This window comes from Anthonomus grandis, chromosome 8 (genome assembly GCF_022605725.1).
Source record: "Anthonomus grandis grandis chromosome 8, icAntGran1.3, whole genome shotgun sequence".
Classification (NCBI taxonomy): domain Eukaryota; kingdom Metazoa; phylum Arthropoda; class Insecta; order Coleoptera; family Curculionidae; genus Anthonomus; species Anthonomus grandis.
Genome location: NC_065553.1, coordinates 31,113,993 through 31,132,047, shown reverse-complemented (window position 1 = coordinate 31,132,047; position 18,055 = coordinate 31,113,993). Strand labels below are relative to the sequence as shown.

Below are 18,055 nucleotides of genomic sequence, written 5' to 3'. Positions count from 1 at the left end.
TTCCTACGTAATGTATAATTGGATATTTAAATAAACTTCAAACGTTCATTGAAAATTATTATATTATAAAAATTATAAATTATAGATACCTATCATAGGAATATAACATGTAAGAGGTCTTTCACACTAAATTTTAATATAATACCATAAAAACATCTTTAAAACAAGCTAAAATACCTAACAAAAAATACAAACTTTGAAGTATGTATATTATTATTATGCCATAATTTTTGGATTGTTTAATGTGTTTTGTATATACCGTACTCACTCATGCACTTGTACTTATTTACTAAGTAATGCAGCAGCTCCACCGTACTACGTTCCCTATTACCCACGTTTAAACTTCAACTAAAGAAAAAGAACCCTAAAAGTACTTAGTGTCCTGATGATGACTGGTTTTTGTTTTTTTTAATTTCTGACCCCATCCGACAACTATCTCCAGTAATAATGGATATTGCTTTCATAAGAAAATGATTTCATTATGATAGCGATAGAGATATGAAATAAGGTACTACATAGATATCTATAAAAATTAAATTTCGCAACTATTTATAAATTACCTATTTTCATATTCTTAAAAATCTTGATCACACTGTAAATATATATAAAAAAATCATTTATTTACTAATTTATAACAGCTTCAAATATTTCTTTAATGAGCGTCTTTTATATTCATATGGCATTTCTTTTTCCATCTAAAATATAAATGCCTACCTAACAAAACAAATATCTATCTATATTAGCAAATATATAGGTAAGAGATGCCAAATCTGGCTGTTCAACTATATGCATTGAAAAATTCGTATTATGAATTTTGACGGTACGCAAGAAACACCTCCGTGGTGCCGGAATGCTCTCATTGGCAGGGCATATTCGTCTTTTAACGTATGCTCACGACATGCCGCTAGCGCTAGATCACCAGATCAAAAATGTATTAATTGGATTAAAAAATATATTTTATTAGTAGTCTTTTTATTTAGGCGTCTTCTTGTCTTTAATGCAATGGGATTTCTTATTAAATGTAATTTGATTTTACCGCCTTAATTATATTAAATATCAGGTCTTTCTACCATTTTTCATTGCTCAAATACGCCACACCTAAACGTCAAACTGTAAAATGAGTTGTCACACTTTGAACAGCTTACGTTACCAAGCGAGAAGGCTCTATCAGATCTGTCATTAGAATTTCTGTCAGCTTGTATGCAACCATCTTTCTCCATATTTTTGTGTTTTGTGGTAATCCGTGTAGGTGACGTTTGCTATACAAATATTGGGGGGTGTTTTCCAAAAAAATCCAGCTTTTTTGTTTTTTTCTCTGTAAGCTAACTTTGTTTTTTAACTATTTCAGTGATGTTAGATCATTGACCGCTCTAGTCATAATAATTCACAGTAGTTTCTCATTAAATTGGTAATAAAGTTTTCTCCATAATGATGGCTGAATCAGATACAACTGCAGAAGCCATAAAAAGGTTAAATGTAAAAAAGCAGACTTTGGATGATGCATATGCAGCTCCAGCCAATTTTTTAGAAATCGATGTTGTTAACCCTGTGACAACAATTGGAGTGGGCAAGAAGAGATTTACAGATTATGAAGTCAAAATGAGGGTAAGTTAAACTTATGATTATCTATTCTGAATTGAATAATTTGAAAAGCACACAGGTCAAAAAATTTATATTAGAAAAGAGTTTTGCCACTGCCAAAGACATATCAATTCCAAGATTAAGTTTGTTACATTATTTTAATATTAACATAAATTTAATTTTTAAGTAACTTTTATTATCTTGTAATAATAAAATAATTTAAAAAGAGTGCAAAAAATTTTAGTGTTTTGCCTCTTGATAACTTGAAGGCATCAAGTGCACTCAAGCTGAGGAGACAATAAATGGGGACAGCCAAAGGTACACAGTAAAATGTTCAATCTGAAGCCTATTCACAGGCATAGGGTAGGTATAAATAATATTTAGAAATTATTTTACCTACTTACCCTACACAAGCTCTTGTCGCCTAGAAATTGGCAAAGCATTTTTCTGTATTGGCCATTGCTATTTGAGGAGGTAACAATCAAACCGTGTTTTGTCACACTAATCAGAATTTTGGTAAAAGCGGGAAAACATTTTATTTACCTGAATTGTATCAGTAGCAATTAGTTTATTGTCTTAATACATTCTACACTGCATTATTAAGTTATATTTAAAGAACTGCTGATAATTTTTTAAATAAAGTAGTTGAAAAGGCTAATTAAAAAATGGACAAATTGGTTTTTGAATGAAATAAATGGACAAAATTTGTTTTGAATGCTATACAGTTTATTTGTAATAAAAATAGAATAATGTATTAGTTAAATGAGAAACTTAAAAAAAGTTAAATTTTTACTGTCACATCCTTTTCCGAGCAATCACAGATTATCTCATCTTTATCCACACTTGCTGAAGGAGTGTTAAAAAGGATTTTTTTATACCAGTTAAACTGCTCATCACCCAGATTTGTCCAATCTCCATACATTGCCTTTAAAAGATTGTTGACGTCTTTCTTTTTGTCCTCACTAATTGCATGATTAAGAGGAAGTTCCTTAAGCTTCATATGTCTTATTTTACCAGTATTGATTCCTCTTTTTACCAGTGATAGAAACTCTTCATTTTCAGACTCAAAACAAAAGTTCTGCAGTCCTCTAATCACTACATTAAAGCCTTTCTTGGTTTCTTTTCGCTGAATTTGAATTCTTTTCATATCACTGATCATTGGTAAATCTTTATAGTACATGCTTAATTTTTGGTTATTTTGGTTTGGTTATATTATAACAAATTTATTTTTTTTTTTAACTTAATTATACTCAATAATAATAGTTAACAGTCATTGTTTTTAACATACACCTAGATGTTGTAATGTGTGTTAATGACTTTGTATGTAACAATTTCCAATCTTTTCCAATAACCTTTACAACTCCAACTTTACGGAAGACCTCGTGATAGTTTTCTTTGGTTAAAATAGTGGTCTTTATCTTTAGTTGCAATTTTGCCCAAAGACTCTATCTGGTGGAATAAAGCTGTGTCCAGGAACTGGATAAAAGCACTCTATATCATCAAGAGTTTTGTTTTGCCCCAAAAATAACATTAATGTACGTAAAACAATATTATTTTTATTTTGACCCATACTCCCGTTGCTAAATAATCTAAGCTTTCTTTTGCCATTGAAGTCTTTATTTTGCAAGTAGTCATACAATGCTGAAGAAATTTCTGCACTCCCTTTGGCTGCTTCTTCTTCCGTCCATGTATATAAGTGGACATCCTTAGATTGTAGGTCTACAATGCAAAAATTGTAAAGTCCAATTTGCCGCAAATAAAAGGCTTCCTGTATTGCAGTCTTTGGAAGAGGCTAAATTTGCTGTAAATCAAAACAAAGACTAATAGTGTCAGGTACATTTCATGATAGATGTTCTCTAAAAGCTTTTGCTTTAAGCTTGTGGACTCTTTTTTCAATCATATATTTGGTTTTCTCAGCTGCAAGATTATTGCGAGCTGCATTTTTAATTTTAAAACTCATAAGTAAACAATAACTGCAAATGTCTGAAGCAGGAGACTTAAACCCTATATTAAAGTTATTCACAAACACTCTACGGAACATAGATTCATGCACTTTTAAATTATCGGGGACACTACTATTATAAATAGCATGCAGTTTTTAATACTACTTAGCTGACAACTGAGATAAATGCATTTTGATTTTTGACGGCTGTAGTGGCTTTCAGTTTCTTTTAATTTTGCGATAAATTTTCGTACATTGTCTCTTTTTCCAAGACTTTTATGGCTTTTGCGGTCACCACCACGCTTATCTTCGATTGCACTTCCTCTGTGAAGTTTCTCATATTTTTTACTCTTGTTCTCCCTATTTTAGTAATACTTTTTAGAACAATTTTTGGCAAACGGGGATAGTAATGGTACTAGTTTTTAAAAAATATAAAACATTGCAATTATGGCAACCACCAGATCTTTATTTCTTATTTTGGTCATCTGGTCTAGGTCAGCGTCTCTTAACTGGGACCGTGCGTAGAAGCGAAGCCACTATAGTGCCTTGTTGTTTCTCTGGAACAGAGTAAAGTAGAAGCGAAGCCACTATAGTGCCTTGTCGTTTCTCTGGAACAGAGTAAAGTCTTTCTCGAACTTCCTTTACAATTTGTGGATTCACATTGTGACAAGATGATTTTTTATTTAAATGTAGGCATGACATAAAAACATTACATCCTTTTGGAGCGGAATATTTTTCCTTTTTTTTTGAGCTCTCACTCCTCCGGTCGCCGTCCGTTTTCGTCTTCCTGAACTTGCCTCACCAATAATAACATCTGCCCCATCATTGTCCTCTCCATAAAACATAAGAATTTCACTTTGATTTGGTTGTACTCTGTAATATAAAATTTTTATTTGTAATACAAAAAATACCTAAAAATTGCAGGCACCATACATAAAAATGGTTTATTAAAGTAGTACTTATATTGATGTACAAGGCTCTGGATTTTCATTTGCAGCGCGTGTTGGATTAATATGTTCTCTACTTGTGTCCATGCTGCAATGTGTAAATATAATATTTAAAAACAAAATGGTTATGTATAATAACATAACAGATTTAAAATCCTAAGCATTACACAGGGTATTTGATGCATCGTTTGCCAAATTTGAATAGGCGTTAGAAGGTACCCTTCTCTACCCCCCAAGTTACTAAAGAGCATTCTTTGCTCTAAATGCTGTTTAGCTCTAAATGCTGACTTTTTTTCTTTTTCCAAAAAAAAAATCTAAAAGTACCTGTAAAAAAATGCATATAGCAAATAATGCCTTTTAGGGGCTTGGGAGATAGAAAAGGCTCCCTTCTCTATGCTGCTTAAATTTGCCAAATGATTATGGTGTTTGCACCAAACACCATGTATAAAAATTTTGTTTTTGTTTATTTCATTATTAAATTTTTTAATAATGAAATAAACACACAGGGAAGATCTCTACTTACGTTATTTAGCAAGAGTTTATGAGCTGATAATTTGAAACCTTTTGAACACAAACATACACAAAAACTTGTTATTAAATTGGTTTAGCTTACAAACACAAACAACATAAACCTCTTTGCACGACACGTGGAAATGTAATAACATTGTGCCAGCATGTTCATACAGAACGCGTTTTGTCCATCGTCCAAGATGGCGTTCGATCTCCTGATTGGTTGGTTGAACAAAACACGGCTTGAGTGAAAACTGACGAAGGAGAAAACATCTTTTGCCCAGTATGGCAGTTTTTAATTGCCATTTATATGGGAGCTATATTGTTTTGATCGATTTATTTGATTGATTTATTATCTAAAATAGTAATGCAAGATGTATGAAATTGTCTTGCACTTATAACTCCAAAATGATAAAAATGTGACAAAACACGTTTTGATTGTTACCTCCTTATTTATTCTCTTGTTCTTAGCTTGGGAGCACTCTACATATACACACTGAGAGAAATTTTTTGCTATGGTAGCAAAACAAATATTTACCACAAATAAAAACTATCTAAATAGGTGACAGCAAAAGTACTGTGCTATGAATAAAAAAAACTTTTTTTTGAAATAAGTTTTAGTGCTTACTTAAATACCAATTTTTTAGTTTTTTAATCTGTACTTACTTAATGGTTAAAAAAATACAATTTTCTAACTGACAAAAGTTGTTTTTAGCTAGAAAAGAGATTTTTTGATAATTTTTCTTTTAAAAAATAATTTCTTGAACATTTTCATAAAACTTATATTACTAATAATTTTATTGTTTAAATAAACCTAAATTTTAAACTATATGATTTCAATATATCAATTGCTCAAAATATCAAGTGCAAAAAATTGTCTTTCAGTTTTATTTGATGCAGGTTATAATATTGATGTTTCCACTTTCCAAAATGTTCATGAAGAGTTCTTCAATAGATTATTTTACTGACTTGAAGTTAAGTTGATGTTAGTGAAATAGTTAGATTTCTGTATTATCCAAAATTTAAATATTTTAAATGGAAATAAAATTGCAAAAAATAAGATTTTTAAAGGCTGCCATTTTCCTATGGGTAAAAGTAAGGTTAAAAGTAATATTCTAGGACCATAAAGCATTCAGTGGGAGCTTTCAAACAATGTATTGTATGATCCCCCTTTTAATTTAATTTTATTTTTTCACAGTGGCGAGATGTCATTTTGAAGTTTTGCAACATGAGGTAGGGACCAAAAATTGTATTTAGGTTGCTAATGATGTGTGCCAAATGATAAAAGATAATGATCAAAAGATAAGAGTGGGAGGGGAGGGGGGGACAATTAAGAGCCAAACTATATAGTCCCAATGTATCATGTATAATAATTTTTTCTTAGTACAAAGCACATATTATGCATAACATATTGTTCTTTTTCAAGAAAGTCAATTAAAATGTTAATACACAAATAAAGTTAATACTTAAGTACAAGAAATTTCATATTATATCTGATCATATCCATATATACAGGGTCACAATTATATTAAACTTACAAGAAAAAAATTCTGAACAATTTTTATAATATGGGAGCAGGAAATAAATTCACGTAGTACCTAACTGGTTTTCACTTATTCCTTCACCGACAGTCACTTATCTGCCTTAATTTCTTCCTCTGGAGGCATCTAAAATCTGTTTTTAATACACATAATCTTGCTCAAAGGAGCAACTGAAAATAGAGTCTATTATTGTCCTAAAAACAATGGAAATGATTTTGAACATATCTTAATTAAGAATTGTAGAAAATACAATTTTAACTTAAGTAACCTTTGATTTAATAAACAAAAAAACTACTGCATCCAGGGTAGGTTTGTAACTCCCGGTCAGGTGAAGTAATGAATTAAATTCCCATCCAGGATGGTTCAGGTACTTGTAAATGTGAATATTTTGTGATATGAGGTGAGAATAAGTTACAACAAGCATGTAGCAAAAATGGTTTTTGATTCAGCCAAATTGTTTGGTTTTATTTATAACTGACTGATCAATATTATTGAGCGCATTCAGCTTAAGTTTATTATGAAGTATCTTTGGTTTAGAGAGGAAGGTGTCTTTCCATCAAGAGGTTTAGATAATCAATTATACTTAAATAAATTTAATATTACAGCCTGAGTAAAAAGAAGATAAATTCTTCCCATAAAATTCTTATATAACCTTATTCATAACAAGATTGGGTGCCCCAATGGTGGACTTACTTTTCTGATACCAGGAATAAATTCTAGCTTATTTTTATGTAAATCCTGCTAGGACTAATATTATGTTTAAATCCCCTATTAATATAATGTGTCAGAAATATAATATTAATAAGTTACATGAACGGTGTGATATTTTTATTGACAGTTTAAGATCCATTAGGTATAAATTAGATGGGTTTTGGAGGGTCTTTTTGGTATACATTGGTAAAGTAGCAGATAAATTCAATAAAAATTATATGGACCGTTTTTGAAAAAATGCCCGAACCCGTCGATTTTAATATTGGGTTTAGGGTTTTTCTACATGGAAATTTAATATACAAGGTGACTCAAAAAAAAAGATATGACATCATCAATGCGTTTTTAAATGGAAACAGCAATTTTTTAATGCAGAATCAATAAGAACTCATTCTTTTACAAAAGATGGTACAAATGAATAGTGGTTTCATGAGCAGTTTTGAACAAAAAATGATGATAAAATGTAAAATTAAAGAAATACCAAATAAGTTTTTTACGTGTTGTTGTCAGTGTCAACAAGTGAATGTATTTTGGTGCAAGTATTTGAAGTATTTTTACATTTGCAAATGGTGTTTATTCTTTTTGAGAGGAAAGCAGCGTCATCTTGCGTTTTATTAGTTACTACACTTTATTACCTACTGTTATTGTATGAAATATGACTAAATTATCCTACTACCTGATTGGTTGACAATTACCCAAAGCATATTTATTTATGGAATCCATTTACAATAATGTTACATAGCATACGCATACAAACATATATATATATATACAGTTGCAAAGTTATCTATAAATCAATGAAAGGTATAGATGAATTAATTAATTAAAGACCCTATGAAATAATATTTTGTAACAGCCCCTTAAAAGATGTAATCTTAGAGTCACAAAAGCTTATCTGTCTCCACAGGCCATTAGCACTTTGAGCCATTCATTAATACCATAATTGTTAAGGTGGAATGGGACTGAAAATATTTCTGATTGTCTATTCAATCTGGAAGGCACCTTAAGTTTAAAAAGAGACAATAACTCAGAACAACCTATAGTAGCATCTAAAACCTTATGCATAAATGATAAGTCGAGTAATGTTCTTTGTGACTCTAATGTGGGTAAGTTCAGGTTATCCCTGACCCACTGATAGCAACACTCCTGTCTCCTGTAACCACATCTAAAAGCAGCCACCCTTAAAAATTTATTTTGAGTCTTGAATCTGCTCAATGTAGCAGTTTATGAAGGGAACCACATAATTGAGCCATACTCCAAGATGGGCCTAACAAGGTAGCAATCTAAACTAAACAAAGATAAATCAGTTTTAGAACGCTGGATAAAACCCAGCATTTTCATTGCCCTACCGGCCAGCTGATTGATGTGATGCTTAAAAGACAACCTGGAGTCAATAATAGTCCTAAAGAAAAAAAATGAAAACTCTTAAGTCTCGGTCTCAAAATATAATATATATTTCGAGACCGAGAATTAAAGTTTTCATTTTTTTCTCCAGTTACGTAGGTCTCTTTGAGACAATGGACGAGTTCTTTCAAATAGTCCTAAGTCAGAAACCTCGTTTTGACACCAATTGCTGCATTGTTAATTTTTATAAAGAAAAGCAATAAGGTTTCTTTGCTTAGAAAAAGTAATCCTTTGGCACTTATTGATATTAAGGGACATTCTATTCAAGTGGCACCAATCAAAAAAAAAAAATTAAGGTCTTTTTGCAGGAGCACAGAATCATAAAGGGATGTGATAAGCCTAAATCATCAGCAGATCAGTAGATCTGCCTTTTATAAATCCAAATTGATCAGGATTAAATAAATATTTAAAACTACACGCGATCCTACAACTGACCAGGCAGTCAAGCAGCTTTGGCTACTCAGATTGGTTCACACACAGACAGCCTGATAATTGGAAATTTCATTTCTACTACCAGAGTTAAAAATGGGTTTTAGAAAACCTCTTTTCCAGAGAGTGGGATGAGAAACAGTACCCAGAGATTTGTTCAAAATTAACAGTATCGTTTTCGTAAGAACACAAACACATTTCTTTATGAAGAATGCCGGAATCCCATCTGGTCCAGTGCAGAGCTTATTCTTAGAGGAAGTAATAACCTCATAAACATCCTGCGTTGACAAAGTTAAAGTGCTCAGATGAATTGATTTATCAAAATCAAAAGATGGTATGTCATTGACTTGTTCATCCGAGTAGACGGATGAAAAGTATTCATCCGTTCGTAACATATATATCCATATATGTTCGGGATACTCAAAAAGCTAACTAAAGATGATGAGCTTAACGTTCTGTTAATGGTCCAAGATAATCCCAAAGCCACAATCAAAGGCATGTCTTCTAATAAAAAAAGGCATTTATTTCCAACAGGTTTGTTACCCAATCACAGGAAAGAATAAAAAAAAGAAACAATAAAAATATGTTGAAGTTTGTACTTCAGCACATGCAAAGTAGGAAAGAAAATCACAAAATATGTATAAAAATGGAAAATAAAAATGCTCAACATTCTATGTACTTAAATAGACTATATACATACTTGAAAGACTCTGCATCTCCTATGTACTTTATACTTTCTATTATGGACCTTAAAATGTCAACAAAAATATCGCATTGTTCATGTAAATTAATATTAATAAAGTTCTGACATATTATAATAATAGGTGATTTATACAAAATATTAGTCCTAGTGGGATTTACATAAAATAATCTAAGATGCCTAGAATTCTTGCTACTTGAAAATTTAATCTAGCCGAAAGAATGGGACAGTCATTAGAGAGGTATTCCCATAGGTATAGGAGATCCGTAATCTAATTTTGAGCATATGTAAGAGATGAAAAGTAGTTTTAAAGTATTAATATTTTCAAAATGCCAACAGTTTCGATAAATAAAACCCAACGATTTGGCAGAGTCAGAAACTATTTTTGCTACATGCTTGGGGAAATTTAATTTCGCATCATAAGTAATTCCCAGATCGATTGCCTCATCCACTTTGGCTAACACAACAGTATTTGCTCTATAGTCAAAATATATCTATAATCAAAAAAATTTATTAACGTTTAAATATAGTCTATTGACCTTGCACCAATTTCCAACTTTATTAAGATTTACCTGAAGGAATTCGCAACCGTCTTCAGTGTCTATTTTTATAAACAATTTTATATCATCCGCAAACAGTAAACTCTGACAAGACAGTAATTTGGCAAGATCGTTTATAAATAATAAAAAAAGAAGCGGGCCCTAGTTTGATCCTTGCGGATCTCCCGAGCACACTTCATATACAGGAGACTGAAAGCCTTCATATTTCACAAATTGTTTACGACATCGTAAATAAGATTTTATTAAAGCGACTAAATCCTTAGAAAAACCAAAAAATTTTAGCTTCCGAAGAAGTACAAAGTGGTCAATTTGGTCAAAAGGTTTGCAGAAATCAAGGTATATTACATCAATCTGACTTATCCAAATGCTGACACAAATAATCATTTAGGCAAGCCAGGTGTACTGTAGAGGAGCGATTTTTAAGGAAGCCGAATTGAGTAGGTGCTATGTCTAATTTGACATGGGCATATATTCTATTATAAAAAACTATTTCAGAAAGTTTGGAGAAATTACATAAGATATAGCTCTGTAATTTTGAATGTCGTTTTCGGTCCCTTTTTGAATATCGGGTCTTTGCAGTCTTCCATTTATCGGAAAATACTGTTGAAGACAAAATAGAAAGAAAGAAGAAAATGTGCTATATTACGTAAGACAACAAAATCTTGTGTACAAGCATCCTAAAAACTAAAAAAATCCAAATTCACTTTAAATTTCAAATTTCAAACAAACATAACATCTAAAACACTTTACCATAAAATTTACACACATTACCAAAATTAATCGTAACAAAACAGATTGAGAAAAAAAAGCATCTTTTTGATAAATTTCATTAAAAAATAAGTAAAGCTGTCAATAAAACAGAATTTAGAAGAAGTAAATTATATTATTTAACAGGAAACAAAACTAAAATACTAAAATGATGTCAGAGCACAGGTTAAAAGGTATCATTAAATAAATCGTCAAGGCTATAATATGCCCTGGATAATAAAAGTGATTTTAATTCCTTTTTGAATCTCTTAACTTCTAAAATTTGTCTGATACATAGAGGAACATGGTTGTAAATTTTTTTGCAAAGGTATATAAGAGTTCTTGGTGAGGGAGGATGTAGGGATTGGTAAGGGAAAATCGTTAACCTGGCGAGTCATATGACCAGTGTTAGAGGGAGGTTTAGGACATTTATGAATAAGAGTAGGTGTTTCTAAGATAAAAAGAGAAAAAAGAGTTAGGATTTTTTGAGATATAAAGAGAGGTTTACAAGAATCTCTTAACCCAGCAGAACATACCTATGTTCTGTTAGTTACCTATCTAAGTTAGATACCTATCTAACTGCCTTTTTTTGAATCACAAAAATTATGTTTAATAATCCCTTGTTGCTTAAACCCCAAAAAGGCAAGCCATAACGAAGGTGGGACTCAATAAGAGAAAAGTACACTGAACGTGCAACTACCCCTCCCAGCTCATGCCCCGCCATTCTTACTGCAAAGCATCCAGAGGATAATTTTGATGCAAGATTTAGGATATGATCTTCGAAGCGAAGGCGACCATCAATGGTAATACCAAGGAACTTACAGCTTTCTTTGTTTTGCAAGGGGGAGTTTTCACTAAACATAAGGCCCTGAACGTCACACTTAAATCCCATAATAAAGGTTTTGCCCACATTAAATACAAGCCTGTTTGCAGCACACCACTCCGATAAAATCTTAAGATCCTTAAAAACCTGGGCTCTAACATTATCAGAATCTCTATGATTCCATAAAATGGTGGTATCATCAGCAAACTGAACCACTTTGCCCTGCAGTTTTAATGAACCCAAATCATTTACATAGAGCAAAAATAATAGTGGTCCTAACACTGAACCCTGAGGTACTCCAGTTTTAAGGGATCTGGAATCGGATAAACATCCAGATACTGTAACTCTTTGGGTATGATTAGACAGATAGGATTCCAGCCATTGCAATGCCACACCTCTAAAGCCATAATTATTGAGCTTAGACAGCAGTATTCCATGATCTACACAATCAAATGCCTTGAATAAATCGCAAAACACTGCCGCCGCGGACTCTCCAAGCCGAAAACAGCGTCATGAGTCCCTTTTCCCGTTTGAAATCCAAACTGATTTGCAGATAAAATGCAATTATGTTGCAAAAAAGATAAAATTCTGATTTTTGCAATGTTTTTCAACTATCTTGGAGAGGGTAGATAATATAGAAATTGGACGGAAATTACAAGGCTCACTCACATCTCCACCCTTATAAAGAGGGATAACCACTGCCTCCTTCAAACATGCTGGAAAGATGCCATTATGAAAGGAATTGTTTATGGCAGAAGCTAAGGTATTCAATGCTGAGTCAGGCAAAAGGAGTAGTAATTTTAATGATATTCCATCAGCTCCAGCTGATTTATGGTTTTTTAAGCTTTTAATTGCATCTCTAACATCAGTAAGGCTAACAGGATAAAAGAAAAAAGAATTTTGAACTGACACTTGTTGAATATAATGCAAAGGATCAATATTAGTATTCATATCCTTGAGCAATAAATGAGGAATATTACAGTAATAATCATTTAAACTATTTGGTCTTACTTCTGGTTCTGAAACTTTCTTGTGAGAATGCCTGAAGTCATTTATAATTGACCAACATTCTCTCTGCCTATTTGAGGACATATTCAACCGGTCACTATAATATTTAACCTTAGCTGCTTTTATCGTCTTTCTATATAGACTACGATATTTCTGATGATAAAGAATAATGTTTGCATTAGTTGTAAACTTGCACAGCTTAGCCAAAAAACGGAGGTTTTTAGCTGAAGTTCTGAGGCCTGCTGTGACCCATGGTTTTCTATTTTTCATTTTAAGCCTCTTTTTAGAAAAACACTGATTGATCTTGTCACATAGCACATGAAATAACAAAGTAAACGGGTCAGGAGCCATTTCAACTGCATTCCAATTAACCAAAGCTGCAGTAGAAGAAAAAGCATTAAAATTTGCTCTGCTGAAAATTCTTCCTATATAATGAGATGAAGGAAATACAGTGTTGCATGGAATCCTAGCGAGAATGGCTTCATGGTCAGAAATACCAGATGAGAGTACTCTACATGACACATCATTTAAATTTGTACACAAATAATCAATAGTAGTTGCAGATGAGGATGTTATACGTGTGGGTGAAAGAACATGTAGAGTCATAAGATTCCAATATACTTAAAAGGGATGTATGATATGATGGCAAGCTTACATCAGTGAAGTTAATATTAAAGTCACCAGCCAATATAACTATGGAGTGTAGAGACAATTGGGATAATAGAGAATCAAGTTTGTCCAGGAACATACCAATATCTCCTGTAGGTGGTCTATAAACACAAAAAACATATAAATTAAATCGCTTACAAAAACAAAGGGAGAATTCAAAAACCTTCTCCAACAGAAAGCTATCATACTTATTAATTTTACAGAAAAAAGCTTCAATTGTTTGTTTAACTAAAATAGCTGTTCCTCCATGTATGGAGTGTTGCCGACAAAAAATTGATATAGGAATATATTCAGATATTAAGAAACATTCGTTAGGCTTTAACCAGTGCTCAGTTAGTAATACAATATCAGTAAAATCACATGAATCAAGTAAAAGATGAAGCTCGTCCATTTTATTTCTTAGAGACTGTATATTTAAAATAAAACTACTGAAACTTTTCGCATGCTTATTTTCAATGTTATTTATAGAATGTGAGTGAGCTTCATCTTCTGTGTATTTATCTATAAAAAAGAATCCCTATCACAGTCAGTATCTAGAAGTCCAGATTGATTACTTGGTTTTATTGTGGACACATTTTTTGATGAAATGCTACTTTTGAAATGTTTTAAAATATGGGTATACAGTAATGATGCCAAATCTGATCCAAAGTTGCTGGCATGATTAGACTCTAAAATTCTATTTAGATTAATATTATTTGCGTGAAATATTCTATAGAGAGCCTTATTGCTATTATAAATTACATTATGGTTTGGATACATGTAAGGGCTTGTCATCACTAAACTATTGCTGTGTAAATGTATAAATTTTTTTAAAATATCGAATGATGAGCAAATACCATTTAGCATTAAAATCAACATATCATTTTCTGTAAATTCCTTAACCATAGATGATGCAGTATAAATCAGTTCATTGTACCAAAGTTGTACCAATTGTACAATAAAATTAAATATGTGCCCTGACAGAACTCGAATACAATCTTTAACGACAAGACTTGGTACTCCATCGGTACCGGAGGTCAACTTACTTTTTAATTTATTAGAGGCGGTGACAATTTCATCTTCCGAAAAATTATGAGAGCAAGAGGTATTTGGACTTTTTTCAAAATGATCTTTTCCCCGCTCCGATAACTTTGTATTCGGATTTGGAAGAACCCGACATGCATCAACGTGATCTTTTTTTTCAGCAAGATGGAGCCCCGCCACACTATTTACCCGTTCGCAATTATCTAGATGAAGTTTTTCCAAATCGTTGGATAGGTAGACGAGGGTTCATTGAATGCCACCATTGAGCCACCCAGATCGCCAGATTTAACTCCCCTCAATTACTTTTTATGGGGATACTTAAAAAGTAAAGTGTATATCACTAAACCAGCAAGTTTAGAAGATAAAAAAAAATATACTTCAGGAAATTAGAAATATATCATTGACAACGTTCAAAAAGAATTTTTTAATTGCTTTGGTTATTGTCAGGTTGTTAACGGTGCTCAATTCGAACATATAATTTAGATAGGTACTTAGAACATTAAAATGTTAGAATTAGTAAACAACTACTTTTTTTGAGTTCCAACATGTGCACAGGAGCAAGGGGAGTGTTTTGTTTACAAACATATTCATCGATTCTCTGTTGTCAAGTTTACACGCATTTTCAAAAAAAAAAATTTACAGCTATTTAGCAACACTTATGATAATGTTAATTTAACTTTTGATTGTAGATTGAAGATTTTGGATTAAAAATAAAAAGTAGAAATAGATATATGTTATTCTAAGCGCAAAAATAACATCTTCAAAGCAAAAAAAATTAACATTTTTATTCCTAAAACCGGTTCTAAAAAAATTGAGAAGGTAACACCGCAGGCAAAAGCTGATGTCACCTTGACAAACGACTTTGTGTTTAAATTTGCCATTTGTGAAGTTCTGTGTGTTTTCTTTATTTTTTGGTTGAAAAAAGACGCGTTTGAGTGTTTTTGTGAACTTTTGCCGTTTGTCCCACACCATGGAGATTTAGGCCTTTTTTTCACAATAAAATATTGGCATAACATCATATCAAGGGCCAACCATTGTCATAAAAGTAGAATAAAAAAACTTACAATAAAAACGTAGAATAAAAATCTATAATAAATATAAAATATTTGATTTCCATAAAAAAAAAATTTATTGGATAAGTACTTTTACTCTAATGAAGTACGTAAAAAAACGTAAAAAGAGTTCATAAACGGTAATATTGTTTATAATTTAAAGCATAATCTATTAATAATAAGTATTTAGCATGTAAATATTTTTTGCGACGTCGCTGGTAAAGATGGTAAAGACTTGCGTCGTTTCAATCAACAATGCGATCGAGCGGTGTTGCGATGTTGCCTTTTTCTCTAATATACATTATCTACATCCATTTAACTTTGAATGTTGACGTCCTTATAGAGTATCTTATCATATTTTTTCAAAAAAAAAGGTTCATATTTTATTAAAGAGGAATAGTATTGTTTTGCGCTGGTCAAAATAAGTGACAAATTTTTACATATTATTATTTTTATAATAATAATATATTTTTATAATAATAAAGTGTCTTTTTTTGCCATTTCTATACGAGCATTTGACATCATTGCATCAGAGATGTTGCAAGCAAACAAACTGCCCATAGTTCCATAGCAATGCTAATTCTAGTCTTTCAATGTTCTAAGAACAGGTGTTTTTTTTAATTTTACATTTTATCATCATTTTTCGCTCAAAATTGCTTTGTATCCACTATTCATTTGTACCATATCCTTGGTAAAAAAATGCTTTCTTTCTGATTCTGCATTAAAAAATGGTGGTTTCCATTTAAAAAACATATTGGTGACTTCATATCTTTTTTTGAGTCACCCTGTATATTTAATTTCCACATAGGAAATTCCTAAACCAAATATTAAAATTGACGGGTTTGGGCATTTTTGTTAGAAATGGTCCATTTTATTTTTATTGAATTTATCCGCTACTTTAGAGATGCATTGTATACATAGTCTACTTTGGTACATAGGATGTTATTCACATTGATTTTATCTAGTACTTCAGCATACTTTTAATGTCTCTGTTTTCTTTTGTCTATCTAACTCTTTTCTGTAAATGGGTAACAAATTTGTTGGGAATAAATGCTTCATTTTATGTGAGTTTTGATAGTATCTATAATATGCTAATAAAATGAAAACAGAAACAAATCCTTCTTATGGGATACATATCTATTGGAGAGATATGATTTTATTAATAAAACTGCATTATTATCAAATTTTTGGAGCTAGTTTGTTGAATGCTATGGATTCCAATATCAAATGCTTTAGTAAGATCCGGGAAGGATGTATATGAATCTGGAGAATCTTAGGAAAAACAAACCAGAACTAAAACATTACTTGTTAGATGGCTTATTGCCAAACTGGTCCTAGGAAAATCGTCCTGGCAAATAGATTGTTGGATTTAAAATATAAATTTGTTTGATATTTGATAACACACTGAAATACCTTGGATAGAATTGTTAGTAGGGGATATAGAAAGATAAATTCTGCAACCAGTCCTTTTTCTTTAGACACTGGAATTGCTTTAGCCAACTTCAAGACTTCAGAAACACATTCCTTCCATTCAGTTTCCAGATAAATGGATAGGGCGAAGGGGGCCTATAGAATGGCCTGCTAGATCTCCTGATATAACGCCGTTAGACTTTTTTCTATGGGGTCATTTGAAATCTATTGTGTTTACTCCCCAACCTGAAAGTTTGGATGAACTTCGTCAACGCATCATCGACAGCTGCCATGATATCCCACAACATGTTTTTGAAAATGTCCGTCAGGAATTTGAACATCGCCTATATCATTGTTTGGCCAAAAACGGGCAACATTTTGAACACTTATTGAAATAAAAACTGATATTCATGTTTTTGTTTTCTATCTGAATGAATTAAGATAAACAAAGATTTTTTTAATTTTCTCGAAAATGAATCGACCGATATAAAAAAATCAAACGTCAAAATAAAAGACTTGGAAAGACCTTTTAAACAAGCTATTACTATCGAGTAATATACCCCTTGCCATGTAAAATTTTTAAGGTGATGACCCTGGGGGGCAGAGGGTGAAAGGGGGTGAAGTAATTTTAGGTTAGAAAGTTGTCCCCCTTGACAAACCTTTTGCCGTATTTCGGCGTTTTTTTTTTAAACAGTGGCTTTCGATAAATCCGTGGTGGGAAGTTTTCGAATGAACACCCTGTATACAAATCGCTTCTCACATTTTATTATTGTCTACTAAATTAATATTGCAGATAGGAGAATAATGCATTAGAAAAGGAAGTATAACTAAACAGTGTACTATTGTGTTTCGTCAGTTACGTTAAAATTGTGGGATAGTACGAGCGTCGGAACGATATCTGGTAGAGATACAGTCTTTTCTTTGTTATTCCTTAGTAGTTGGGTATACTTCTTTTTCTAATCTCCTATCTGTAATATTAATTTGCCAATACTACATATTTC

General features: G+C 31.8%; 1 protein-coding gene across 1 annotated transcript in view; it reads left to right on the top strand.

Annotated features, from left to right (window-relative positions):
* Positions 1-1,216: 1,216 nt before the first annotated feature.
* LOC126739945 (sorting nexin-12) overlaps positions 1,217-18,055 on the top strand; it is a 28,518-nt gene continuing 11,679 nt past the window's right edge. The window contains exon 1 of the mRNA XM_050445779.1: positions 1,217-1,605. Coding sequence (XP_050301736.1) covers positions 1,429-1,605 — 177 coding nt within the window. The 5' untranslated portion in view covers positions 1,217-1,428. The remainder of the gene's footprint in view (positions 1,606-18,055) is intronic.